General features: G+C 42.4%; 1 protein-coding gene across 2 annotated transcripts in view; it reads left to right on the top strand.

The window, feature by feature from the left end:
• Positions 1-27,375, top strand: part of NUB1 (negative regulator of ubiquitin like proteins 1) — a 70,358-nt gene extending 42,983 nt beyond the window's left edge. For both annotated transcript variants that reach the window (XM_072153885.1, XM_072153886.1), the window contains 7 exons: positions 1,924-2,110; positions 3,210-3,317; positions 4,457-4,609; positions 5,029-5,175; positions 16,620-16,709; positions 20,869-21,052; positions 26,101-27,375. In XM_072153885.1, the coding sequence (XP_072009986.1) occupies positions 1,924-2,110; positions 3,210-3,317; positions 4,457-4,609; positions 5,029-5,175; positions 16,620-16,709; positions 20,869-21,052; positions 26,101-26,255 (1,024 nt within the window). In that variant the 3' untranslated portion in view covers positions 26,256-27,375. The remainder of the gene's footprint in view (positions 1-1,923; positions 2,111-3,209; positions 3,318-4,456; positions 4,610-5,028; positions 5,176-16,619; positions 16,710-20,868; positions 21,053-26,100) is intronic.
• Positions 27,376-27,966: the final 591 nt, after the last annotated feature.

Below are 27,966 nucleotides of genomic sequence, written 5' to 3' on the forward strand. Positions count from 1 at the left end.
GCTGGTTAGGGGTGGAGTTAGGTGAGCAATTACTTGCTATATACTACAGGGGGCTGGCAGGCTATATACTACAGGGGGCTGGCAGGCTATATACTACAGGGGGCTGGCAGGCTATATACTACAGGGGGCTGGCAGGCTATATACTAAAGGGGGCTGGCATGCTATATACTACAGGGGGCTGGCAGGCTATATACTACAGGGGCCTGGAAGGCTATATACTACAGGGGGCTGACAGGCTGTATACTACAGGGCACTGGCAGGCTATATACTAGAGGTGCTGGCAGGCTTTATACTACAGGGGGCTGGTGACTATTTATTACAGGGGGCCGGCAGGCTATATACTACAAGGGGCTGGCAGGCTATATACTAGAGGTGCTGGCAGGCTTTATACTACAGGGACCGGCAGGCTATATACTACAAGGGGCTGGCAGGCTATATACTAGAGGTGCTGGCAGGCTTTATACTACAGGGGACCGGCAGGCTATATACTACAGGGGGCCGGCAGGCTATATACTACAGGGGACCGGCAGGCTATATACTACAGGGCACTGGCAGGCTATATACTAGAGGTGCTGTCAGGCTTTATACTACAGGGGGCTGGCAGGCTTTATACTACAGGGGGCTGGCAGGCTATATACTACAGGGGGCTGGCAGGCTATATACTACAGGGGGCTGGCAGGCTATATACTACAGGGGGCTGGCAGGCTATATACTACAGGGGGCTGGCAGGCTATATACTACAGGGGGCTGGCAGGCTATATACTACAGGGGGCTGGCAGGCTATATACTACAGGGGGCTGGCAGGCTATATACTACAGGGGGCTGGCAGGCTATATACTACAGGGGGCTGGCAGGCTATATACTATAGGGGGCTGGCAGGCTATATACTATAGGGGGCTGGCAGGCTATATACTATAGGGGGCTGGCAGGCTATATACTATAGGGGGCTGGCAGGCTATATACTATAGGGGGCTGGCAGGCTATATACTACCGGGGGATGGCAGGCTATATACTACAGGGGGCTGCCAAACTATATACTACAGGGGGCTGGTGACTATACTACGGGGGCTGGCAGGCTATATAATAGAGGTGCTGGCAGGCTTTATACTACAGGGGGCTAGTGACTATATACTACAGGAAGCTGGTGACTATATACTACAGGAAGCTGGTGACTATATACTACAGGAAGCTGGTGACTATATACTACAGGAAGCTGGTGACTATATACTACAGGAAGCTGGTGACTATATACTACAGGAAGCTGGTGACTATATACTACAGGAAGCTGGTGACTATATACTACAGCAAGCAGGTGACTATATACTACAGGGGGCTGGCAGGCTATATACCACAGGGGGCTGGCAGGCTATATACCACAGGGGGCTGGCAGGCTATATACCACAGGGGGCTGGCAGGCTATATGCCACAGGGGGCTGGCAGGCTATATGCCACAGGGGGCTGGCAGGCTATATGCCACAGGGGGCTGGCAGGCTATATGCCACAGGGGGCTGGCAGGCTATATGCCACAGGGGGCCGGCAGGCTATATACTGGGGCTGTGATCAATGCATTTCCTACCCTCGGCTTATACTCAAGTCAATAGGTTTTTTTCAGTTTTTTATGTTAAAATGTGGGGTCTCGTCTTATACTCAGGTCAGCTTATACTCGAGTATATACGGTATATGTCACATACGAGTATATGTCACAGTAAAAGCTGATGTATATTTAGGTGAAACAGTTGTGAAGAGAATAACACGGCAATCCTGGAGGCACAGGATACCATTTTGTCAGTCCTCAGCCTTGCCCCCCAGGCTCAGATTCACCTTAATATCTCCAGATTTTATGACTTCCCTGTTATTATCACATAAGTCACATTCTTGCTTTCTCTGACTAAAATTGTATCTCCTTGATTTTACCTCTTCCAGCGAATGTGGGACAGATCTTCTGAATTCAGTGGATAACTACGCCGTCCTGCAGCTTGATATCGTGTGGTGCTACCTCCGCCTGGGGCAGTTAGATTGCCTGGATGATGCAGACGCTAAGCTCAATATGTCCCAGAGGTGCTTCAACAAGTGCTACGGAGAGAACCACGAAAGGCTGGTCAATATTAAGGTGGGTTGACAACCACTATGTAGTGTTTTGCTACCTATTGACAGTTTATATACAGATGTGACCTGCTTTGACATGTCTAGATATATGTGTGAGGATTATGAAACCTCTTGTTGATAATTCTGAAAATAAGCAGCCAATGATAGCCAATGTGTTGCCCATTGTTATGAGGATATATTCCTGAAATATTCTTACAAAAGAGGGCTACAATGTTTCCCACTGTATGCTCATGCAATGAGATATATTCTCTTGTTCAGCCCCTTCCCCCTGACAACGGACATAGAATTGAACATCAGCACCAGTGATTTGGAAGTATGGAAGTTATATCACTGGGAAAATATCCATGCTGTACACTCAGCAGAGTTCGGGGATGGATGCCATACACTTGCATCAGTCCCCCATCGCCTCTAATGGTGTCCATGAGTTCATATTGTTATCACCCACAGGAAACAGGAGGATATAGTGCAGTCTGCTGTGATTTTTGTCCAGTATTTCCTGCTGAGCAAAATGCCAGTATAATTTCACCAGGAACATATGCTAAAAACTAGGTCTTAATGTAGCCATACCTAAATCCCTTTGAAAATATATAATGTACAGATAGAAAGCAGTGTGAAAGTACACTACATGGAGTGGTCTGAGGTCTTCGGAGAGTATCCTGTAGAAAGATGTGGTGCCCATCAGTACACGTTGTTTTGTTACATAATGTCCACTTCATTATTTTCCAACATTATTATTATTTAGAAGTGAGAGAATATACAAGATTCTTCTCTGTGTTTGGTTTGGAGCCTGGAACACTAAGCATGTTAGTGTTTGGCAAATCTCATCATTCCAGGGCTAGTTTCTAATGTTCTCTCTTATAAAAGTGACATTAATGCAAGTCCCTCTCACTTGTATGGGTGTTTCTACATTGCCCTGCCAGACTCCCATTATTATGTGTTCTATTGTAATAATAAGCGCTATGGCAGCACATGAGGGCCTGCTGATGTTTTACCTTTCCTGGATGAGAGTTACAGGTAATAAAAAGGAGACAATACACTGAAAACGAAACTATTATAGAAATGTATACTGTTTCTTTAACTTGTGTCCTTTTTATTTTTTGCAGGGAAGTTATGGGAGAGAGAAGGTTTTGTTCCTGAGACTTTATTTGCTGCAGGGAATAGTACACTACCACAATGGTAAAGCCAGAGAGGCGACAGAGAAACTGTCCGAGGTAAGATACTGCGCATACATGCTCACATCAAGGGAACCGCTCTCCAGTTTGTCTCCTTCCCCTGAAAGTGGGGGGACTGCTGCTGATGTTCAGGGTGTCCATGCCTAGTTGCTAGGGGCGTAAAGCTGCTGTGCAGCTCATCACACAATACATCCTGGGTTAGGCCGAGCTGTCTAAAGGAGGACGCTGAGCTTAAAAATCAGGTCCGTTCATCTCTGATCATAAGTTTTCTCTTGTTTTTACTTATTGCAAACGTCTAGGCAGGAAATTGAACTTCAAGGATCAGACCCTTTGACACTTGTCATACTCATGCCGAATAGTTCACATGGATTCATATGTTAAAGGGGACCTGTCACCCCAAATAAAGCCTCTAGGAGCTGCTTGGTACAGTAAGCAGCTCCCTAGCCCTACCCCAGTAAAAGCAGTGTTTAACCGCTAGCTTTATTAGAACATACAGATAAAGCTAGCAAACACTGCACTACCATAGCCATCGGAACACCGGACCAACAGCTTACAGCGGTCTGGCGTATTCATGAGGGGGCAGTCCGAGGCGCTCCCCTCTGCTCTGCTTCTCCCCGGACCGCCCCTCCCACACCATATGCCTGGCTTCATGCTGCAGTCACTCCTCCTCATGAATATGCCGGACCACTGTAAGCTTAGGCCAGTGTTTGAGGGCTATGGAAGTGCAGTGTTTGCTTTACCTTTATTGGTATGTTCCGATAAAGCTTGCAGTTTAACACTGCTATTACTGGGGTAGGGCTAGGGAGCTGCTTACTTTAGTAAGCAGCTCCTAGAGGCTTTATTCAAGGTGACAGGTCCTCTTTAAACACTCTCTATAGACATAATATGTGGGCATAATATGTTTTCATTACATGTGTGGTGTATGTTAAGATAAAAATTCCTTGTGCAGGTGTATGTACCCATTTAAACAATAAAGATACCACAGCACATTACCTGAGCACTGCAGCCCTTTTGTTCATATTCAGGGACCCCAACCATCTGATATTGTTAGCCTGTCTTTGGGTAGATAACAGGTCTGGCCATGCCATAATTTTTCTTTTCAAAAGATAAAAGTTGAATACAAAAAGTGTATTGTGAAAGTTTTACTGAATTAATTGCCTATTCTATTTTCTTTTCAGGCAAACAGATTGTATAATGAACTTTCTATAGACCCCACAAAGGTGGAGACTTTGTTACAGCTTGGATGTACTGCGCAGGATGCACGCCTGGCACTAAGAGCCTGCGACGGGAATGTGGAACATGCCGCAAATCATATCGCATGTAAACGTGAGGTACTGCCAGGTTCTCTTTATACATTTTTAAAGAGGATGGAGAGTTGATTACTAGTTTAAGAAGACCAGTATTATACCGCTAACACCAGTAATACCTGCCGGTAAAGGGTTAAAAGTCCTCCCCATGTCACTGTGCTGCTCTGTACATCAAACGCTTCTATATGTTCAAGATGCAGGCGCAAATTATGGTCCCATATTTTGCCGCCTCCATCAAGTCTCGGGCATCTGCCGCCTGATTGCAGGTGCAGCCCTGGGGGTGAGTAAGGTTTATTGGGCCAGTCCTTCATGACAGTTTCCCTTTAAGAGGTTGTCTAGAAGGTAGAGATCAGCATTGTCCCAACACTTTTGGTACAGAATCGGATGGGGAATAAGTAAGTCTGGCTTTTAAAATTCTTTCTTATATGTAACTTGTCTTCCAGGAGAAAGCGAAGATCCGAAAAGAAGAGCGAGACAAGCGGAAGAAGAGACTGGATAAGATTAATACTCTCAGGGGGATGGGATACTCCGAGACCGCTGCAGCAGAAGCACTCAGTCAAGCTGGAGGAAATATAGACCGTGCAGTCCAGGTACAACCCTCTACTCTTTAAGCACATAGTAAACCTTATCCATCTAAAACACTGATGTGTTTCAGTTTCCAAATATACAACAATACCCTGTGTTCATAAGCGATTGCATCAACTTCTCGGAGCCAAGTACATCAAGTGGTCTCCAAAAGGGATTTTTGGCAGAACTAAATGAGCATAGAGGTCAGATAAGCCCCAAAACATGAATCACTTTGCTTTATTTTCTATTATTTACTGTAATTTTATTCTGACAATGAAAACAAATATTTTAAGACAATTCCATTGCTTCTTGACACAGAGGCTTTCAGAGGGGGATGATACTGGGGATAGAAATTACTTGAAAATACTGTCATTCTGTTCAGAAGAGGAGACCATGAGCAAAGCAAAAATGCTGAATGCAGAACTTTTTACTAAACTTACAAAAAGTGGCATTTGTGACATCATCTACTTTGCATGAACTCAATAGGTGTGTTAGATATTTTAGCTGGTGTAAGTTATATCATACATTGAATCACTGCTTTAAGCCACATAACTTTGTGTGTACAAACACCACCTGCTTTCAGTAATTCAGGGTTAAATTGATTGCCTATCCTTTACTGGGGCTTGTTTACTATGGGTCCCGCGGCCGCATTTCCGTGGGTTTTCCGACTTTTTGGGGATTGCGCCGCCGGAATAGGGATTTAGAAGAGTATTGTGATTAGATTTTGGCGCAGTCGCGCTGGCTTTCATGCGACACAAATCGGGGGGGGGGGGGCAGGCCGTTGTATGATCCTACGGATTAGGACAAACCGCGGGATTTAACTTTCAAATTGTGTCGCAAGCCAAGCACTTACATGCACCAGGAAGAAGAAGGTGAACTCCGGAGGACCTGAGCAGGGAGCGACACATGCAGGATATCGGGCGTACACTCGTAGTGAGCCGCACCACATTCCATGTTCGTCGAACATTCCGGATCGGGGATTGCTACGTGGACAGGTAAGTAAATGTGCTCCACTGAGTTGTAAATGTCTCCTCTGTCAAAGCTTATTGGGGGATGGGCTCTAAACAATGACTCTGTGGTAATAAGTTAATGACTGTCCAAGCCACAAATTTGGGCAACAATAAGACATGCTCTGAGGTTTTAGCCCTTATCACCGACACTTGTTTTCAGCTCTATTTTTAGACAATAATAGGTTATAACTTCAGAACGCTGTATAGGAAATCAACCATTGACAAAAAAAACACCCACAAACACTTACCTGCGCTCCTTTTTAATCTTGATCCCGGTGCTCATCTTTGCTAGAATTTACACTCCAAGATCACTTAGAAAAGAAACTTCTAATTAGCAGCCCAAAGCGAGGGGACAAGATGTCTGGTGCCTCAGGCTGCTAATTATGCACGCCCCTGCATCCGCCTGTCTTATGCTGGGTGACGTCACGTGAGAGGCTTGAATTCAAGCCTCTTGGGTGACGTCAAATCCCTCTCCCAGCATGGAAGAGGAAGATGCGGAGGTATGCTTAATTAGCAGCCATGAGCAGAAAACAACTTTTCAGAGGCATAACTTCTGTATTTTTTTGTTGACCGAGCTCAGGCTTATTGTTTGCAAAAATGTTTGTTACATTTTGGGACACGTAACCTTATTTTTTTTAGAACCTTTTTCGTGAGGGTATTTGATGAAAAATGATATATTATCAGATGCTTTTCATGTTTTTTTGTTAGTTTTTTTTTTTTACACCGTTCACCATGCATGTTGAATATTGTTTTAGATTTATTGTGCAGATTGATATGGATTGATAGCAAATATATAGGGGCACATTTACTTACCCGGTCCTGCAGAGTTTACGAAAGGGCATTGTCCGACGATCATGCACTGTGCCGCGATTCTCGTGTGCCTGATATCCTGCATGTGTCGCTTCTCCGCTCAGGTCCGACAGAGTTCACCTTCTTCTTCTTGGTGCATGTAAGTGCTTGATCTTTCGACACAATTTGAAAGTTAAATTCTGCGCTCAGTTCAAATCAGTCGGATCGACTGACGGCATGTCCCCCGATTTCTGTCGCATTAAAGCCAGCACAGCAGTGCCACAATCCGATCGTGTGCAACACAGTCCCCAGTTAAAGTCACAGCCACGCAAATCTACTGACGCATTCTCAGTAACTTACAGCCTGGTTTTGAAGGAGGCCACACGCCTGACCTTAGCACTGTAGTAGGATGGATCGGATCCCCCAGTAAGTTCACCGCCGGAGGGGGTCTGATACAGGAGGAATATCCTAACACACCTCAGGCATGGCGTGTAAGGGGTTAACCACCCGGGATCGAGGCTTTTCCGATTGCAGTTGTTAGTGCCAGGTCTGGGCCGTAATGACACAGCCCGGCATTTGTAGGACTTGATCTTGTGCAATCTTTTTCTGACATGCCGATGTAGAAAGGTCGTGCATCTAAAGAAGTACCCCTAATGACCGCCGGCGAAACCCCGATAGGGCGATCTGTAAGGGGCTAAGCTGGGAGCGGTCCACGTCTGCATGGTGCATGAGTCCATAGAAATACATGGGAATGTGCGCTATGCAATGGAACGTGGGCTAGCACCTCCCCAAACATCGGTCATGAGAATGATGCTTTAGGGTCATGCAGCAAAGGTAAGTAACAAGAGACTCCATACTGGAAATATTATGAAAGAACAGGTAGTTCTTAAACTTCTCATGTATGAGAAACATGACTGCTACAAGTGTCCCTATGTTGATGCCAGCGATGACAATGGTTTGAAAGCAACATTTACTTCCCTCATTAGAAGTCGAAGCATTAGCTTTTGCTGTAATTCCATCAACCCATAAATTATGGTTAATATATTATTGTACAATTGCAAAATACCTAAACAAAAATGTAATCCTTAACCCCTTAAGGACGCAGCCATTTTGTAGCTTAAGGCTCAGCCCGATTTTTTTGGATTCGGACTTGCTTCGCTTTATATGGTTATAACTTTTGAACACTGTTACTTATCAAAACGATTCTGAGATTGTTTTTTCCCCACATGTTGTACTTCATTTTAGTGGTAAATTTTGGCAGATAAGTTTTGCGTTTATTTACAAAAAAAAAGAAAATATGATAAATTTTTTGAAAAATTTGCCATTTTCGAAATTCTAAATCATTGCGTTTTCAGGCAGATAGATTTACCACCTAAATAAGTTGCTGAATAACATTTCCCATTTGTCTACTTTACATTTTCATAATTTCTGAAATGTCTGGATAATTTATTTTGATGTCACGCGGCTTACAAATAGAATATCGCTTTTCCGGATTTTCAGAATTGACTATTTTGGGGATAAATACAGTTTTGAATGAAATTTTACATATTTAGCATCAAAACCCCCTATATAACCAACCCATTTTCAAATCTGCACCCCTCAAGCTATCAGAAACAGCTTTTACGAAGATTGTTAACCCCTTGAGATCTTCATAGTAATTGAATCAAAATGGAGGTGAAATTTAGAATGGTCATATTGTTCCCTTATACGTTCATTTAGCACTAAAATTTACACATTTCCAAAATATAAAAAGAGAAAACCCACCATACAATTTGTTCTGCAATTTCTCCTGAGTGCAGCGACCCCCACATGTGGCCGTTACTTGTTTTATGGGGGCACAGCGAGGTGCAGAAGGGAAGGAGAGCCCTGCAGCTGCCAGGATTTTAGTTTCCTCATTGGCCCCTTTTGAAGGCTATAAAATTTTCGCTTTTCCATTATTTGGGCCATGTGACGGCATTTTTTTTGCGGGATGAGATGCTTTTTCCATTGTTACCATTTTGGGGTTGGTATCACCTATTGTTGAAAATTTAGGAACTTTTTTTGAGGGCAGGAGTAGAAAAGCATCAATTCTGTACTGGATTTTTTACTTTTTTTTTTTTTTTGGTGTTCACCGTATAGACTAATAATCATGTTAGCTTTATTCTATGGGTTGATACGATTACGGGGATACCAGACATGAATATATTTTCTTACGTTTTACTAAATTTGTCAAACAAAACCCTAATGTGGGGAAAAATCTATCATTTATGTATTGCCGTCTTCCAAGTGGCATAACATTGTTACTTTTTTGGCTACGGAGCTGGTTGATGTCTTGTTTTTTGCGGGACATGTTGTACTTTGCACCAGTATCATGTCTGAGTACATATGGTTTTTTGATCGCATTTTATAGCATTTTTTTGTGGGATTGAAAAGGTAAAAATCATAATTTTTGGAGGGTTTATAACAGTTTTTTTTTACGGCGTTTATCGTGGGGGTTCAATAATGATTTACTTTTATTCTACGGGTTGTTACGGACGCGGTGATACTATATATGTGGGGTTTGTGTTATGATTTAGACTTTTTTTGAGTTATATGTCTCTTTATATGTTTTGGGAGTTTGGGGCATTTTTAGTGATTTATGACTTTATTTTTTTATTGAATAACTTTTTTTTTTTTACTTTTTCACTTTTATACCATGGGACATGAAGAAGCAATCTTCTGATTGCTTCTTCATGATAATATTCTGCAATACTGATGTATTGCAGAGTATTATCAGTGTCAGCCTATACACTTGCATAGGCTGGCACTGTGCCAGTAAGATGACGTCACAGACGCCATCTTACCGGCAATTCTTGCAAGTAACTCTGGGGTCCGATCTGCGCCCCCCGAAAACGGTTCGGGGGGGCCGATCGTGGGGGAAAGACACCCCAGATGCATGTTAGATGCCGCGGTCGCGCTGACCGCGGCATTTAACGGGTTAAGCACCCGCGATCGGAGACAACTCCGATCGCGGGTGTTACACTGGGGTGCCGGCTATTAGTTACAGCCCGCACCCCGTGTTTCCCGATGCCGGTTCGGCTCTGATCCAGAGCCGAGCCGGCATAGGCGCCGTGGCGGATATATCCGCCACTGAGCGCTAAGTCACTGCGCTCCGTGGCGGATATATCCGCCACGGAGCGTGAAGGGGTTAAGAAACTACAACTGATCTCTCTCAAAAAAAACAAAAAACATAAGCCCTACTACGGCACGTTACATGCATTATGTTAGTGTTATTGCTTTTTGAAAGCCAAATTAGGCTTCGTCCCTAAAGGGGTATTCCCATTCCAGGAAATTAATATTATTGTTTGTATTATAAAAAGTTATACCGGTAGCTTCCAGTATAATTTTTGTATCAATTTCTTTACAGTTTTCTAGATCTCCTCTTGCTAGATCTCCTTTCTATAGAATGATGTAAGGGGGTAACACTGCCAATTCATGTAAGGGCGCATTCACCCTCGGTGCCATGGAGGGGGGACCCCTCCTCTCTCCATAGAGATCCACGCCTGTGAAGAGACATTATTAGTTGGTGTGAAGTACAGTGCAGGGGCTACAGTAGATGCCTGAGTGTATCTATGTCTAGAACTGGCCTCAAGTGAATCATAAGTACAGGCAGTCTCCTACTTAAGAACACATGACTTACAGACAACCCCTAGTTACAAACGGACATCTGGTAATTGGTAATTTACTGTACGTTAGCATTTGGCTACAATAACCAGATGTAACAGTTATCACAGGTGTCTGTAATGAAGCCTTATTGTTAATCCTGGTTCTTATGACAATTCAACATTTTTAAATCCAATTGTCACAGAGATTAAAAAAATTTTGACTGGGGTTACAATAATGAAGTACTGTATTTTTTGGACTATAAGGCGCACCGGATTATAAGGCGCAGCTGTTGTCTGTAAGTACGGTTCATATATAAGGCGCACTGGACTATAAGGCGCACCTTTGATATCTGAGAAAATCAAAGGATTTTTTGTGAGCCTTATAGTCCGAAAAATATGGTATACAGTTCCAACTTACATATAAATTCAACTTAAGAACAAACCTGCAAAAGGCTACAGATTGTGGCGCATCGGCGCAGGCACGCACTTGACGGAAATCTGGGGGCGTGGCCGAACGAAAACCCGACGGGTTCGGAGAAACCGCCGCATTTAAAACAAAAAAAAAGTGTCGCGGGACACGCGCTTACCTTCACCAAGTATAAGATCGTGCCCTCCGGCGGACTTCAGCGCAGCAGCGACACCTGGTGGACGTCGGAGGAACTGCCTTAGTGAATCGCCGCAGAGAATGCGTCGCTGGATCACGAATGGGCCGGGTAAGTAAATCATAGATCTTTTGTCTTTCGTAAATACTGATTGTATTGTTTTGTGGATGATTGTTTTTTGGATGGGTAGTAGCTGACCCGTGTAGATTGCCTTCTGTTGCTCTTCCCCTATTTCCGGGAGTGGAGGAGGTGCATCTTTACATGCAGACAACATGTCGCTTTTCAAGGGGTTTTTCTTGTTAGATAAATTTAAATTTTAAAAAAATTATTATAAGTAGAGAATTTTTATCCTATTCAGATACAGGATTATGAGTTTTCTAGGAATTCGAAGCACTGAGACATTTTTTTGATTGAAGCTGAAGCAGATGCTGCATATGTTTAGGAATAGTGGGTTCCAGTGACGGAGATTTAACCATTCGAGGATTAGCGTTTTATTATCCATGTCCTTCCACCCTCTGCACCACATATCATCATTTCCAAGAAACCATCACCAGCTCCTCACAATACAGAATATGGGAACATTGTGGTAACTATTGGAGCACGGCCTACGGAGCAGTGGGGGAGGGGGGGGGGGTTAAATCCCTAGGGCCCCAATGTAAAATCGGTTGTAGAGGTTGAAGTTATCACGTGTCATTGATAGCACTGGTTTCCTTTTGGGACAGTCATGCTCCCCCTCCCAGTCTAGGGTCCAGGTGCGACCACAACCCCGGCACCCCCTGTAGTTACACCCCTGCTGCAAGAACTCTACGTAACTTTTATTTTGCTTTATGCCTGCGCCAAGTATTTGACATTAAATGACAGTCTGACCTTTGTGAGAAAACCGATGCAAAACCCCACACCCAGGATCTCAGAAGACAGATCTCCCATATCCTAATCCTGTATCGTAGGGGTAGATATCAGAACGATCTGCTCCCCCCCCCCCCCCCCCCAGGGCTGTATTTAGTGATCCTGGTAAGGCAGGCCTCCATCTGGTTTTAATATGATAAATCATTATAAGGGCCTCTATGTCTTGTACATCAACCACAGCGTCCGGGGGTTTGCTTGTTTTTATTTCTAGCGTACTGCAGAGAAGCAAAGTGCTGTCAGCAGGGCCGGGTTATTAATGTTCTTAAAGGAGAAGTGTCGATACCCCTCAAGTCGGAATGGCCAAATATTGCAAATACAATAAGCCTTGGGTGGACAAGAACAAAGCATATTTAGATGCAGAGTACAGGAGATCCTGATCTGTCTCCAGGGGACCTGCTAATCTCTGCTGTTCTCATTACAGCTCTGCTGTTTGTGGACACACTGTGAGACATGACAGATTTTCACTTTGAGGTAATGCAGATACACAAATGGATTGTGCACATCGGTGCATGTAATAACCCACATGATCTATGAGATTCAATACAGATCCCTCCTGATATCAGTAGTACACATATTATGATGATGAGTATACACAAAACTTTCGTTCTATCATAAGGCCAAACATATATGTTAAGGATACATATTTTCCTCTCTGGATTTTGCAAGAAATTGAAAGGGGTTGGCCACTTTACCTCATGTTTTTGTAATATGTGTTTGATCACGTACCTCCATCGGACCCCTCTGCGCTCCGTCAGACCAATAGAGCAGACTGTTCCATTAATCTCTACAGAGCTGATGGAGATTGGTGAGCGCTGCACTCGGCAATTTCCGTCAGCTCCATAGAGATTAATGGAGCAGGACGGTCATGTGCGACCGTTTGCTCCATTGGTCTATCGTAGTGACTAGAGGTCCGACGGAGGTGCATAGGACCCCATTGGACTCTTTGTTTTCGTGATCTGGGCCATGGATAGAGCCTAACTTTGTTCGTGTGAAAAATATACATCTGTTAAAAGTTTTGCTTCGCTTTATTGATATGGGAAGTGAAGCCTCCTGTCTTTTACCTCATCAGCCAGAGATTCCTGTCCATAAAATGGCCGCAGATGGAGGGTCATGCAATCTCGACCGGCTATTGCTGATGGACAGAGAGATCACCTGACTCTCCATGTGTGGCTATTTTCTGGTCAGGAATGTCTGGCTGATGGGTAAAAGACAGGAGGCTTCACTTCACATATCATGAAAGTGGTGCAGATCTTTTATTACATGTATATAGGTAAATTACCTCATATCCTGCACCCCCCCCCCCACTTACACACACATTACAAAAAACATGAGGTAAATGGGCTGACCCGTTTTAAAGTAAACCTACCACCATGGATCTCCCTATTAAGGTAGATCCTGCCTCATGTTCATCTAATCTATAGTAGGATAGCCCTTGTAATCCTTTAGTCCCCCAAATCTTTTATAATTTTTTTTATTGCTCTAATATGCAAATTTACTAAAGAGGCTACTGGGGCGTGGAGTAGCCAAAGATAAGGCTACACGATGTGGCTACTCCACCCCTAGTAGCCTCTTACGATCCGCTTACCAATCCATATTCAGTGCACAGCTACGAGGAGCTTCATACACTCGCCTCCAAAGCTGGGTTATGCACAGTGGCTCCGGCATCACAGCCAAGACCGTGCAGCCGCCTGCGCTCTACGCAGGACCGGGCTTCGCGGACGAGTGTGTGCAGCTCCTCGTAGCTGCGTGCTGAAGATCAATTGGTATGCGGATCGCAAGATGCTTCTGTGGCGTGGAATAGCTGTAGCCTCCTAAGGTTAGCCCTACCCTGTTCTCGTGATCTGACGTCCCCTTTTATAATCTCTCTAGTAGAAGTAAATCTCCCCTTTAATCCCTTCCCGCCGGGTCCCGAAGCATGGAGAGGGCTCGCGGGCCGAGCCCTCTCCATAGCCGGTAAGTCTTTGCTGCATATCGCAGCAAAGGCTTACCGGTAACATAAATGTATGAAAACATTATAAAACCTATACAAATTTGGTATCCACATAATCGTAGCAACCCAAAGAATAAAGTAGACATGTCATTACAGTGAAAGCTGTAAAATCCAAGCCCACAAGAATACGGCACAAATGCATTTTTTCACCATTTTCACTGCATTTGGATTTTTTTTTTCCGCTTCCCTGTATACAGCATAGAATATTAAATACAGTCACTACGAAGTGTAATTTGTTACACAGAAAATAAGCCCTCACACAGCTCTTTATGTGGAAAAATAAAAAAGTTATAGATTTTTGAAGGTGGTGAGTGAAAAATGGAAGTCGTTAAGGACCTCAGCAGCTGTACCCTGACTGTATGTACATCTATGAAAGTGACCCATGTATAGCGGTTTTGTTTCTCTGTAGGCCAGTCTAAACATGAAGAACTTGTATTACTGAACGCATCAGTATTCTACAGATCAGGTGATTAACGAAATAATTCCAATGATGATGTTCCAGATAGGGAAGTCTTTCGTTGCCTACAGCTAAGGCACGCTTTTCTGGCTCAGTTCCCTCCGACAGAGACTGCTTTCTCCTCATTCCCACTGATTGGAATTCTACGCTCTCAGGGTCCTAGAGGCCTGGTATCTGTTATCTATACCCACCTCCTCTCTGAGCTGTTGGAGGGTCCCCCTCTGCCAGTCAGAACCCGATGGGAGGCTCTCATTCCCTCACTATCGGATGAAGACTGGGGGGCGGCCCAGGAGTCTCACACCTCGGTATCACCAGCAGCCAATAATATACTAATTAAGTTGTTCATCATCCATCAATGCTATATCCCTCCAGTCAGATTGTTTCATATGCATAGATTGCCGAACTCTAGATGTCACAGATGTCATGTGGACAGGGCAGATTTTATCCATCTGATATGGACTTGCGTTTACATAACCGTATTCTGGAGAGAAGTAGTTTCTCTGCTGTCTGATATCCTGAATAAACCGGTCCCTACCTCGCCGACCCTATGCCTGTTGGGAATTACCCGGGAGGATGACTGGTCCCATCATGAAGCTATTTTCCTGAAGGAAGCACTGTTTTTGGCCTGTAAGGCCATTGCCATACGCTGGATGGCTGATCGCTCTCCTACTGTCTCTCAGTGGAAGAAACTTGTTAATCTGACTCTACCTTACGAGAATATAGTTTACAAACACCGCGGCTGCCCGGATAAGAGTGTGGGGTTCTTGGTGCTCTTCCCCAGATACCCTTTTTAATGTTCGCAGTCTGAGAGAGTCTCTTGTCCCTTTTCAGTGAGTGCAATACTTGCTGTAGGTGATATTACTATAATTTTACATATTACAGTTGGGCACCCTTCCTGCACTCCTCTGTGCACTGTCGACAGGAGGGTTTCCTTATTCTCCAGAAATAGGGTGGTGGGTTACCTCGTTGCCTAACCATTGTTACTACCTTTTCTTTAACTCCATTTCTCTCTTGACACCTCTCGACCAGGTTGGTTACTGTTGTATGTATGGATTGGGGAGGGGTTTACTGGATCGCTGTTTTTGTACAGATATTATCACACATGACAAATGATTGTGTAAAGATATATGTTGTTATATCTAATGTACCTTAGCTAATGCTCCTTGTGTTGTGATGTTCCACCGTTTCATTTCTGTGCCAATAGAGCGATTAAAATAAATAAATAATTCCAATGAAATCTAAATTATCTCGCCTAAGCTCCCCTCGGCTTTACCTACCAGATAATATCTTATGAAAACATAAAGTCACAAGATAGTGATGCCTTCAAGTGCTGGGGCGACCTGTAACCTTCCCAGCCATTAGGCTTAGAAAGTGCGGTACTTGATATGTGTCAATTCTTACTGGAATGTGTGCGCTATAGGTTTTCATAGGGCTCCAGGCCTTGGTGTGATGTAATGATAAAAATCCAGAGGTTTTCTTTCAGTTATGAAACTGGAATGTTGATGGAACAGAAACGTCCCTTAAGGGGTCCCGTCTTTCTAAATTAAGACGTTTACCACGACGAGTGAACGTGCGCCGTCACCACTTTTTTGCTGTCAAAGTGCATGACATATAGAGAATTAGAGATTTAATAACCTATTCTTAGGGGGGTCAGTGGTTTTGTGAACGGTCACAGGCTATAGAAAGGGCCCACTCCATACCCGCTCATGTCCCCTTCACACCACTCCAGAACCACTTGCTATAGATGAGGCGTAAAAAGGAAAATAATCACAATTCCTGGAACATGAATTGCGGTTATTTCAGAGCTTGTACCTCAGAAAACTGGCATACATGCCCTGAAAAATGCCCCCCTTCCATGTATTTAGTGGTGTGTATCTTGGGTTTCAAAGCTAACAGAACCATAATCCTCATGCAAAGTGTTATAGATTCAAAGATTGAGGAATTTATAGTGACACTCCCCCTGCAGCCTAAAATTGGCTTATCTCAAGCAAAATATGACTCTTCTCCACGATTTTTTTTTTACATGACTTTGGGTGAGATATTTTTTGGCAGTATTTCATGTTAAATAAAGTATTTTCTTGTTATGATAGATTCTTCTTGATAATCCGGAGCTGCTCATTCCCCGTGATAATCCGTCTGGCAGTGGTTCTTTCAGTGTCTCACAAGAGAGCATCGATCAGGTAAGAGTCTATTCTTTTTAGGCTTTTACAATACGTGATTTAAATCCGCTAAGGTCAGATGTCTGCATCTACTGTGGCCTTGATTCCAGCAGGACACTTAATGATTCAGATTTTTACAAGGTCAGACCCAGAAGTCTGAGCCCAGTAGGAATTGGAAACTGCTCTGCTTAGTATTAGATCCATATGTTACACATAATCCAATAATAAAGCATGTATAAAAGTATAGTGGAGCCCATATACCTTTATGACAGGCTCCTTACTGCATGAGGCATTGGCATTATGTTCTGGACTGTCTCCCGCACGTCTCCCTAAGCTCATAAGTACATTCTACATACTTTGCTATGCGTGTACTAATCTGGCACCCATCAAGTCTCATTAATACTGGCTTATAGGGACTTTAAATGGAATTCTTTTTTCTCATACACCACTAAAGACAAACATATATAGTATCATATTGGTTTTGGCAGAGAGCTTAATGTATTCTCTCCAGTTCCAAGCTTTAATGTAACATGGTTTTAGGTTGCACAGGGAGCACCTGGATGTTCCAGTCCAGGACATGATCCCTCCTGACCTGTGCATCGCTCCGCACATCAGGACAGCGGGTCAGCCCTGCAGAACTGCTGATGTAGCAGAGCGCTGATAAATATGACAGGGTAAATGCACATCAGGAGGTAATGGAGACCACTTGGTTATTGCTGGTGGAGGGAGAAGAAAGCTGAGCAGATTAGCCAAGGATTTATTACCCATGGATCAAAGGTGAAGTTTTTCCATGTATTTTGTGCCAGTGTCCCCTCCCTCACACACACACAAGGGTTGTCTTTGCATTCTTGGTGGGTCATAGTTTGTAAATTACAGTGTGATTTTTTTTATTTTTTTTCTCCAATGTAATGTAGAAGACTTACTGTAAGCAGAAATGACAAGACACGATTATTCGTTTTCTCATTAACCCCTCATAATCACTGCAGTTGCAGCATTAAAGGGAACCCGTCACCACTATTTTCACAAATACAGGTAGTGGCAGGTTCCTATAGAGCTCTAGTAACTATCTGACACCCTGCTTTTAGCTAAAAATTGTTCCCCTCAGATCCCCATAAAATCAGAGTTATAATCTTGCCTGGTATCTATGCAGCTTTGGAGCTAGTCCACGGGGGCGTGGCCTAATGTCATGTGACCAGGGTGACATCATCAAAGGTCCTTGAGCTACTTAATATGAAAACTATACCCCATGTACATATCTGACCACATAAAACCATCACAGCAGCCTCCATGGACTTCTACTCCTCTCCATGCAGGCTGCTGTGATTTCATGTGATAAAATATGCTGTGATTTCATGACATATATGCTTAGTGTACAGCTCCTAATGCTACAAAAGCTATAGGACCTGCGATGATGTCACCCTGGTCACATGACATTATAGCAGCATACAGAGATAGGGATGGGGAGGAGCTGCTGGATTCAGCCCGAGGAGGCCACGCCCACCTGGACTCCATGTAGCCGTGCTTAGTTACCAGATAAAACTATAAAGTTGAATATATGGGAATCTCAGGGGCATAATTTTTAGCTACAAGCAGGGTGTCAAATAGTTATTAGAGCTCTATAGGAACCTGTCACTAGCTGTATTTGTGAAAATAGTGGTGACGGGTTCCCTTTAAAAATGTAACTTTCAACCATAATTTCGAATGCATCAAAGGATGGTTAAAAAGTACAGTGGGGGATGTTTCTTCGGAATTCTACTTCAGAAAATGGGCGTAGAAGCCCTGAAATAATCAAAATTACTTAAAAAATTAAATGCCAGTAATTGTGATTCTTTTCATCTCCACACCAATTAATATCTTCCAGTGTCTCCAACTTTAACAGAAATTAAATTTTCACTTCCACTATAGTCATATGCACTTGGCCAAGCATCCCCTCAGAAAGGAGAGAAAGAAGCCTCAAACTTCAAAATTAAAGGGATATTATAAGTTTAAAAAATTAATAATTTGCCCTTCCAACATATTGAGGCACATTTACTTGACCTGATGCGTTCCCCGAAAGTGCATTATCCGACCGAAATTCATTGTGCGCATTGTGCATGTGTCACTTCCCAGATCAAGTTCACCGGAGTTCACCACCTACTTCCTAGTGCATGTAAGTGCTTGATCTTGCGACACAATTTGAAGGTTAAATCCTGCGCTCAGACAGAATCCGTCAGATCGTCCAAAGGCACGACCCCTAATTTCTGTTGCATGAAAGCCAGCGTAGCTGCTCCAAAAAATCACAATCACAATCCCCATTTAAATACTTGTCACAGCGGCACAAATACTGAAAACATCGAAAAAATCTGATGAAAGTGTAATCCGCGAACCCTTTGTAAATAAACTCCATTATCCATATCCATATATTGGCTGGGGTCAGGCTATGGGCTCCACTACTGTTCAAATGCTTATCAGTTCCAATGAGGTCTGTTCTACTTTTCAGACATATTGTGCATGCCTCATGTATGTCACTCCCATTCGGGTGACTAGGGACGAGTTGCAAGACCAAGCACAGGTACTATACAATGTAGGGTAGTAGTCTTGGCTTCCTTTAAAGGAAATATACCATCAAAAAATCAAGCATGATAAAGCAGGGACACTTACTCATAGATCCAGGCACCAGCCTGTGGTAATACTCTTATATTAGATATCCATGGCCTCCTTCATTCTTATCCATTCTTCCATAACCCTAGTCCTACTAAAATTGGCAGGTTTGACTATGATCTGATGCATATGGTCACCCTACAGATAAACCAGTTCTAAACTAATAAGTAATTTGTTGTTAATTAAAATTTTGCTCCCCTTAGCAGAAAAATGCTGTGAACATACACTATAATGGAGAATTAAAATGCTACTGCCCCTATAATCAATCCATTGATTTTGTCCCTGTGGAGGAGACAATGGACAGAAAATGGTGTCGGATTACATGTCCACGTGTCCGGCACCTGCCTCAGCAGGTCATGTGATCATCACTATGTTAGGCTGTAGTCGGTTGGTTGAAGTGCATCCAGTATGGCCAGTGTTGTGGTGAGATGTCATCTTAGTGGGCACAAGTGGTCTCCTACTTAAGTACAACCAACTTAGAGACAACCCATAGTTAAAGACAGACCCTCTGCCCACTGTGACCTCTGGTGAAGCTCTCTGGATGCTTTAGTATAGTCCCAGACTGCAATGATCAGTTGTAAGGTGTCTGTAATGAAGCTTTATTAATAATCCTTGGTCCAATTACAGCAAAAAATTTTGAAACTCCAATTGTCACTGGGGCAAAAATTTTCTTGTCTGGATCTACCATTATAAAATATACAGTTTCGACTTGCATACAAATTCAACTTAAAAACAAACCTATGGTTTGTATGTATGTAACCCCAGGACTGCCTATACAGTGATGGCAGTTACACGCATCATTACTATGGTAACAGAAGAGGACAGTCTGTTACATCATCACTAGGAGCAAAGCATAAGAGGAGGAGAGGAGGAGTTTCTCATAACTGAGGGATTATGGGAGTTGTAATATCATGTTGGTCATCTTGGAGATAACTCCACCTACTTTATAATATAATATAATATACTTTATAATATTTTGTGAATCATAAAACCAATCTATTTTGGCTCCATTTTTTGATTAATGGCATTGAGTTTTGTTTATTTTATCATTTATTTATAAGTGTAACTTCGGACATTTTGGATTGGATTGCATTATAAAAAATGTGGGTTTAGAAGGGAACAAGGATGACCAATAAAGCTTCACTGCAGACAACTTACAATTGGTCATTACAGCCTTCAGCCAAAATTCAGTAGATTACCAGCATCCAGTATTACAGATTCCATTATCATACATTACACATCCATTATAATAAATAGGCGAGTTCCAACTATAGACTCCAAAAACAGAATTTTATTATAAATGACATTAGCTGCATGATACTTAATGGACTATTAGGGGATTGAACACCACCATACTTAAAATTTTGTAAAAAAAAAAAAATTAAAACCTGTATATGTTCTAGTTTTTTATTCAATTATCTTAATGTTTATTGTTTCTATCTCCAACAGAAACTTTACTGTGTCTGATGGAAAAAATGTTTGCTTTTTTTTTATTTTAAAAAATATTGATATTAAAATTCTCCATCTCTCCATTTCCTAGCTGGTGTATATTGGGTTCTCTCCTGAGGCAGCTAAGGCAGCTCTCCAGCTTTTTATGGGTAATGTGGAATTAGCGTCTCAGATTCTGGCTCATCACCAAGGAATTCTCCCCCCTCACCTACTCCAAGACCTGGAAAACTCCTCCACGTCAAAGGATCCCCTTGCATCTTCTTCAGAGTCAGCAGGTAGAGTAAAAAAAAATTAACATTCTTTGTTTATGGAAAAAAATAAACAATTACAATCGGCTTTTAATCAGGAATGTGTGGCAACTCGAGCCTAGTATGTGCCAAACAAAATCAGCAGGACTTAGTTATAGGAAACCAAAGGAAGCATAAAAAGAATATTACAAAATTATATCTCAAACATTTGGTTTCAAACTACCGTATACAATGAGTAGTCAGGAAGACTAAACTTCCGTTAATGGGACTTTACCATCTCTCACAAGAATTATGCAGTTTCTAAGAAATTCCAATTTTTATTTGCATGCTAATAAGACTTTTCGTGAGCCCCGTTTCTGAGCAACAAATAAGAATACTTCTTCTTATGAGAAGAATGGGGTGACTCTACAGAAATAGGCAAGTGATGTAGGCAGTGCACCTCAACTGCCTCATTAGCATAAGGATCCAAATGGGAATATCTTGAAAATTGTATAATGAAGAGAGATAATAAAGATCTGTTAAAAAATCACATGCAAATATTTGAAGCATGCTGCCAGCAAATTATAGCACTTGTTGAGTGTGGTGGATTAGGGAAATAGGTTGTGTGTTAAAAAATAAGAAAAATAGCCATAAGTAGTTGCCATAAGGAATGCTTGTGTGGTGCCCAGGGACCCCAGGTGGTCTATGTTTGTAAAAAGACTGTAGGGAAGCCTACGTGGACAGAGAGTGTGATCATTGACACCTCTTTCCAAGCACATTTCCTGGACCAGGCGTCAAGGGATGGGAAAATTCGATTTCTTGCTTTTCCACCAGTAATCAAATCCAGAGACAGTAGAAACCCATTATGACAGAGTACGTCCAAGGGTTTTTAATACAGTATCCAGACTATCCAGATGTGGGTTTGTTTCTTTATTTGTAATCCTTATACAAAGATATCGCAGGAGATGGCCTCAACTCAGCTCCCGGACAAGAACATCCCCAGACTATTCTCTTAGCCCCATTGCATCTTCACCCCAGCCTCAGTATCTGGCAGCAGCCTCAGATCCTCGCTCCTTCCAAAACACAACACTCAGGACAACAACCCCTAACTGCATGGGCTTCACTTCAGCCCATGGGCGGGTAGAGTAATACATGATAAGTGGGTGTGCTCTAAACCCCCCCCCCCCCCCTCCTCCACAGGGTAAACAATGTCCTCTCCTCCTCCAGACGCTGCACCGAGGAGCGGCTACACAATGTCTACCAGTGTATTTATATATCTGGCCTGTGCGAGGCTCCAGGATACTGTATGACCTCCCCCCTAATAATATATAGACATGTTTCCTATATAAATCGCATGCACATAACATTTCAAGAGTCCAAAGAGTTCACAGAAATTAAACAATAGGTCAAGTCCCGTCACAGCTATATTTATCCAATAGTTTGAACATAACTTATGGTTATGATTCCCGTTTACAGGGTAGGGTTAAGGGATTACTTTAGCTGCCTTTTCAATTTCAAGAAATTAGCTATGAGGAAACCTGGTCAAATGACATAAAACCCTTAATCTCAGGCCTAGCCATCCCAAGTTTGGTATGGGGGGAGAGGTAACGAGATACCCAGATGATTGCAGGCAAAGGCTCGGTTATGACATCTTCCAATCAAATATTATGGGGTTGTCATAAAAATCATCCTTGCTTAAGGGAGGGGGTAAACAGTCAGGGGATGGGAGCAAACGGCCACTGGATTTAAATTAGTGAGTCCAGGGAACCCCTTTGTCAGTGTTTTGGGTAATTCATTTCACATGGATAGGCTGCGCGGACCTTCTGCCTAAACGCCAATGGCGCATATAACTGGAGATATTTCATTAGTACAGTTACCCGTTTTTATTTTATAACTGTTTGTATGTATTGTATGTCTATTGTTTTGCAACCTTTTACCTGACAAGCGTATATTTTAAGTGTGCACTGTATAAAATTTTAAAACTTAATAAGTCTCTGCTCTTGGCCTTAGCAAATCTAAGCTTTTGAAGAGATTTACATTAACAAGTTTATTTCTTGTATTGTATATCATGTGTGATCGACTAGTGTGAGTTGTGCATCAGGAGCCTACAGCCGCCTTAGTACAAGTAAAAAATGTGGGTGGTGGCAGCAGTTTTTTGTGTGGGTGCTGAGAGCGCTAGGTAGTAAATTTAGAGTTAAAAGGGTATTTTCGTATGGGCATTTATATTCAGTTTCATTAATTTGCCATATATACATTTCTTCAATTAGATGTTATTAACCCCTTAAGGACGCAGGGTATTTTCGCTAATTTCTCGCTCTCCATCTTCAAAAATCCATAACTTTTTCATTTTTCCGTGTACAGACCTGTGTGAGGGCTTATTTTGTGCGTAACAAATTTTAATTTCCCATGATGTTATTTATTATTCCATGCCATGTAGCGGGAAGCCGCAAAAAAATTCAAAATGTGTAAAAATTGAAAAAAACTGCATGTGCGTCATGTTCTTGTGGGCTCAGTTTTTACGACTTTCACTCTTCGTTCCAAATAACACCTCTACTTTATTCTTTGGTTCGGTGCGATCGCGGTGATACCAAATTTATACAGGTTTTATTGCGTTTTAATACATTTTCAAAAATTAAACGAATGTGTACAAAAAAGAAAAAAAAAATGTTGCCATCTTCTGACGCGAATAACTTTTTCATACTTTGGCGCATGGAGCTGTGTGAGGTGTCATTTTTTGCGAAATGAGCCGACGTTCTCATTGCTACCGTTTTGAGGACTGTGCGACATTTTGATCATTTTTTATTACATTTTTTATGTCATCTAAAAAGGTGTAAAAGTCGCGTTTTGGACATTTGGGCGCCATTTGCCGTTCTGGAGGTCACCGCCATCAATAACCGTTTTTATCGGGCATTTTGGGACGCGGCGATACCTAATGTGTCTGTGATTTTTACTATTTATTATATTTTATATCAGTTCTAGGGAAAGGGGGGTGTTTTGAACTTTTAATATTTTAATATTTTTTTACATTTTTTAAACTTTTTTTTTTCTTTTTTTTCCCACTATTTCTTAGACCCTCTAGGGTACATTAACCCTAGATGGTCTGATCGCTCCTGCCATATACTGCAATACTACTGTATTGCAGTATTTGGCATTTCTGCTCACTATACATTACAATGAGCCACAGGCTCATTGTAATGCATGTGCAGAAGCCATGTATCCTCGGGTCAAACGAAGACCCGAGGCTACCATGGCAACCGATCGCCGCCCCCCCTGATGACGTTCAGGGGAGCGGCGATCGGAGGTAAGATGGCGGCGCCCACGCGCCGCCAAATTTAAAGTGCCGCCGGCGGGTGATAGCGATGGGTCTTTGCTGCGATATGCAGCAAAGCCCATCTCTGTATGAAGAAGGCTCAGCCCGTGAGCCTTCTTCATACAACCTTCACAGCTCCATGGTGGATATATCCGTCACGGAGCGTGAAGGGGTTAAAAAAATTACCTGTGTGAAGATAATTTCTCATAAATGTAGTCATATGGTCCCTTAGAAACAAGACTGTGTCCTTGGATATGACCACTTCTGCTGGAGGGATTGCACAAAGAAACAAAAAGTTTTTGTATATGAAATGTCCGGGAGTTACTGCAGGTCCCACAGCCGTCCTGTGGTAATGAATGCTGAATCCAGGAGGTCAGGCAGGACTCAACAGCGCATATCTGGCCACCACTGCCAGATTGCAGGGTGGTCGTATCTGAGGAAGCTATCTTGTTTCTAAAGGACAACATGACTACATTTATGAGAAATTATCTTCACACAGAAACTTATTTTAAATAACATCCAATTGAAGAAATGTTTACATATGACAAATGAATAAAATTAAATGTAAATGCCCAAATGAGAATACCCCTTTAATACACCATTTTGGATAGTTGTGCGAGGTTTATGTTGTAAATTGGGAGGCTCCCAACTATGACTGTACTCCAGAGTGGGGATTCATTACAGGTTGTTACTGGGATACAGGCATACAGGGGGTCAAAAATAGTTATTATAGAGCTAAGGTTCTAGAAACTTGTTCCATGTACTTTCAGCTAGAAGAAACTTCCATGGGGTGATGTGTGTTTCGGGTTATGCAAACAAGAACAATAAAAGCTGCATGTGTGGTTATGGTATGAGATGGTTGGGAATAGGGAGACCCGATACAAATTTTAACTTGTGTCTAAGGGCTTAAGGTATAAAATTTATAGAGGTTAACTGTAAGCAGAGTCCACACCTTGACAGGTAGAGTTCTTAGAACAATGTATTGTAATATTGGGATCTAATCCTGGGAATCTTCCTTCTACCTATATAGTGTATCTATAGTGAACCTGTCAGGGCGATTACTGACACTAAACCACCTACCGGTCCTTATGGACTGATGGTTTAGTATCCCAGATATCCCTTTAGCTAGTCCCTCTGTGACCACTATTACAATTTAAAAAAAACCCTTAATACTTACCTAGACAGGGGTACAATGAGGCCCATTGGACCAGTTTCTGAGTTGCAGCAATTCAATGAAGCCAGAGCAGTACCCCCGACCCATGCACAGTGAAGCCAGGGTGTAGCACATGATTATCACTGTGTGACTGTGCAGGTGTGGGTAGCATTGGGCCGAGGTAAGTATCATTTTTAATTTTTTTTTAAACTGCAGGCACACAGAGACTACAGGCGATTGGAGACTCTAAACCTACGTTCCATAAGGACCTGTGGATGGTTTAGTGTCCCATATTGGCCTGACAGGTTCCTTTTAAAAACTTTTAAATATTATGCAAAAGGATAAAAAAAACATTGAGTATTGCATATGATCTGAATCTGTTAAGGGTCAAGTCAAGGAAAACACCTGGGGCTGTATATTTGGACTTTCTAAAGATTTGTGACAACCCTGAGGTTAAATGCACAGACATATAGAGAGGCAACACCTAATTTGGACTTTTAGCACCCCCACCTATCACCAGAAAAGGCGTCCTAATATAAGGCTCCCTCCTTCATGTATGGTGGGGGGTCCAAGTACTCATGTAACATTTATCTCAGTAATGGATCTTCTGTATCTCTCTCTGTTTCTTTTTAGGGACGAGCACATCATCTTGTAATGAACCTGATATCGATCCAGTTAAAGACATCTTGGATGATATTCCTGAACATGAAGAGGATTACCTGGATTTAACCTTGGAGGAAGAAGGGCTGGTTCTTGTGGAATATCTTTCTTACCTCGAGAAGATCTGATACAACTGGATGAACATATAAAATCATTCATCCTCCTAGGAATAATTCTAGTCTTTTCTATGGCACCTTATCCTAATGATATTTATTTTATTATTTTTCTAGCTGATGCTACTGTGATTTAAAGGGATTTTCCCATCCAGCACATTGGTGAATTGCTGTCACATACACCCCAGTGTGATCGGCGTGCATCCAACCTATTGCCAGGCACAAGGATTAAGGGGACGGCAGCTAATATTATAGACTTTCTTCCCAAAGGTTGTCAAGAATAGCCAATAGTAGAGTCAACGATTCCTCCTTGTTCCTTTTAATTAGATTTCTCTAGTGAAAAGGAACATTTGTACTTCCAAGACCATATTACACATCTATTGTAGCAAATGTGGTATTTTAAATGGTTTGCATAGTATCCCCTATCCATCAGAATTACACAAGTGCTGTGCTCTGCAATTTCCGACAGTCCCATAGTATTGAACACATGCTCGTCCTAACACTTCACCCATTACTGAGAAGAGGACCCCTGTTCTCCTGACGGCTCTGGTTCCTATTCTTGTAGTCGGTGAGAGGCCCAGCAGTCGAACCTTCACCAACCAGTTGTGGATAGAGCATAACATGCAAACCTGGGACAATCCCTTTAATATAAAGCAATGCAGTGAGCACACATTTTTATATAATCCTACACCAGCAGTTGCCAGATGATGTGTATGTTACAGTATAAGCTGTTACAGTATCTGCTGACTGCAGAGTCTTTGCTGTAATACATTGTGTAATAGTATTGGAATGCTAATAACAGGCCATAACTATCCCATTTCAGCAGATTTTGTTATGATCATACTATCATATGCATTAGGAAGAGTTTGACTTGTTAATGCCAGCACATTCTATGACACCTTGGACTATGTTACTTAACCAGTGGCAATTTTCTTCTACTTTTATCAGGGGAACCTTTGCACAACCATATACCCCAACTTCTAGAGAGACTGTACCCAAAATAACACCATGTGGTACTTATTTCTTTGTGTGGCAGCAGATTTGCCGAAGTGCATATATCATATAAATCATATAGAATGGCAAAATGTATTTCTCTAAAAGAAAAAAGTGCATAAATTTAATGTTTCATTACAAACCAATGCAAGCGTGTTGTGTTATGGATGCCCAGTAATTTGGGCACTATTGTATTTCTCTTGAATTATTCTGCTATTGGGGGCCATTGTTGGCTTGGCCTGCTGGGATCTGATTATTGCACATCATTTCTGATAACTTCATGTCATAAGAAGGCAGAATTTCACTTCATGTGACTAGTAAAGGGTCTAAAGAGGCGCACGGGACTCTAGTTTGAAAGCCTTTCTGTACAGGTCACATATGTGCCTTATAATGGGATGATTGATTTAGAGATATAATTGCACTGGGCTGTAGATTGTCTTTACAAGTCGGACAATCCAATTAATGTACAGATAGCTGCTTGAATGCAGAAATTTGGTAAACAAAACAATAATTCGCCCCCTTTGTTTCACCTCTGCTAGTGCAACTCCGGTGGGGTTTCCGCCAATGCCTGACCTCAGTGATGACCTCTATATAAGAAGCGATATGATGTGTGTCTATAGAGGTCAGCACCGAGGTCTGTCTTTGGCTGCAGTTCACACTTGCCAATAAAAGTGTCAGACCGGGGTGACAGCTGCGACGCCAGGATGCTGATGCTGTCACAGATCATGAACCT

Source organism: Engystomops pustulosus, chromosome 5 (assembly GCF_040894005.1).
Source record: "Engystomops pustulosus chromosome 5, aEngPut4.maternal, whole genome shotgun sequence".
Lineage (NCBI taxonomy): Eukaryota > Metazoa > Chordata > Amphibia > Anura > Leptodactylidae > Engystomops > Engystomops pustulosus.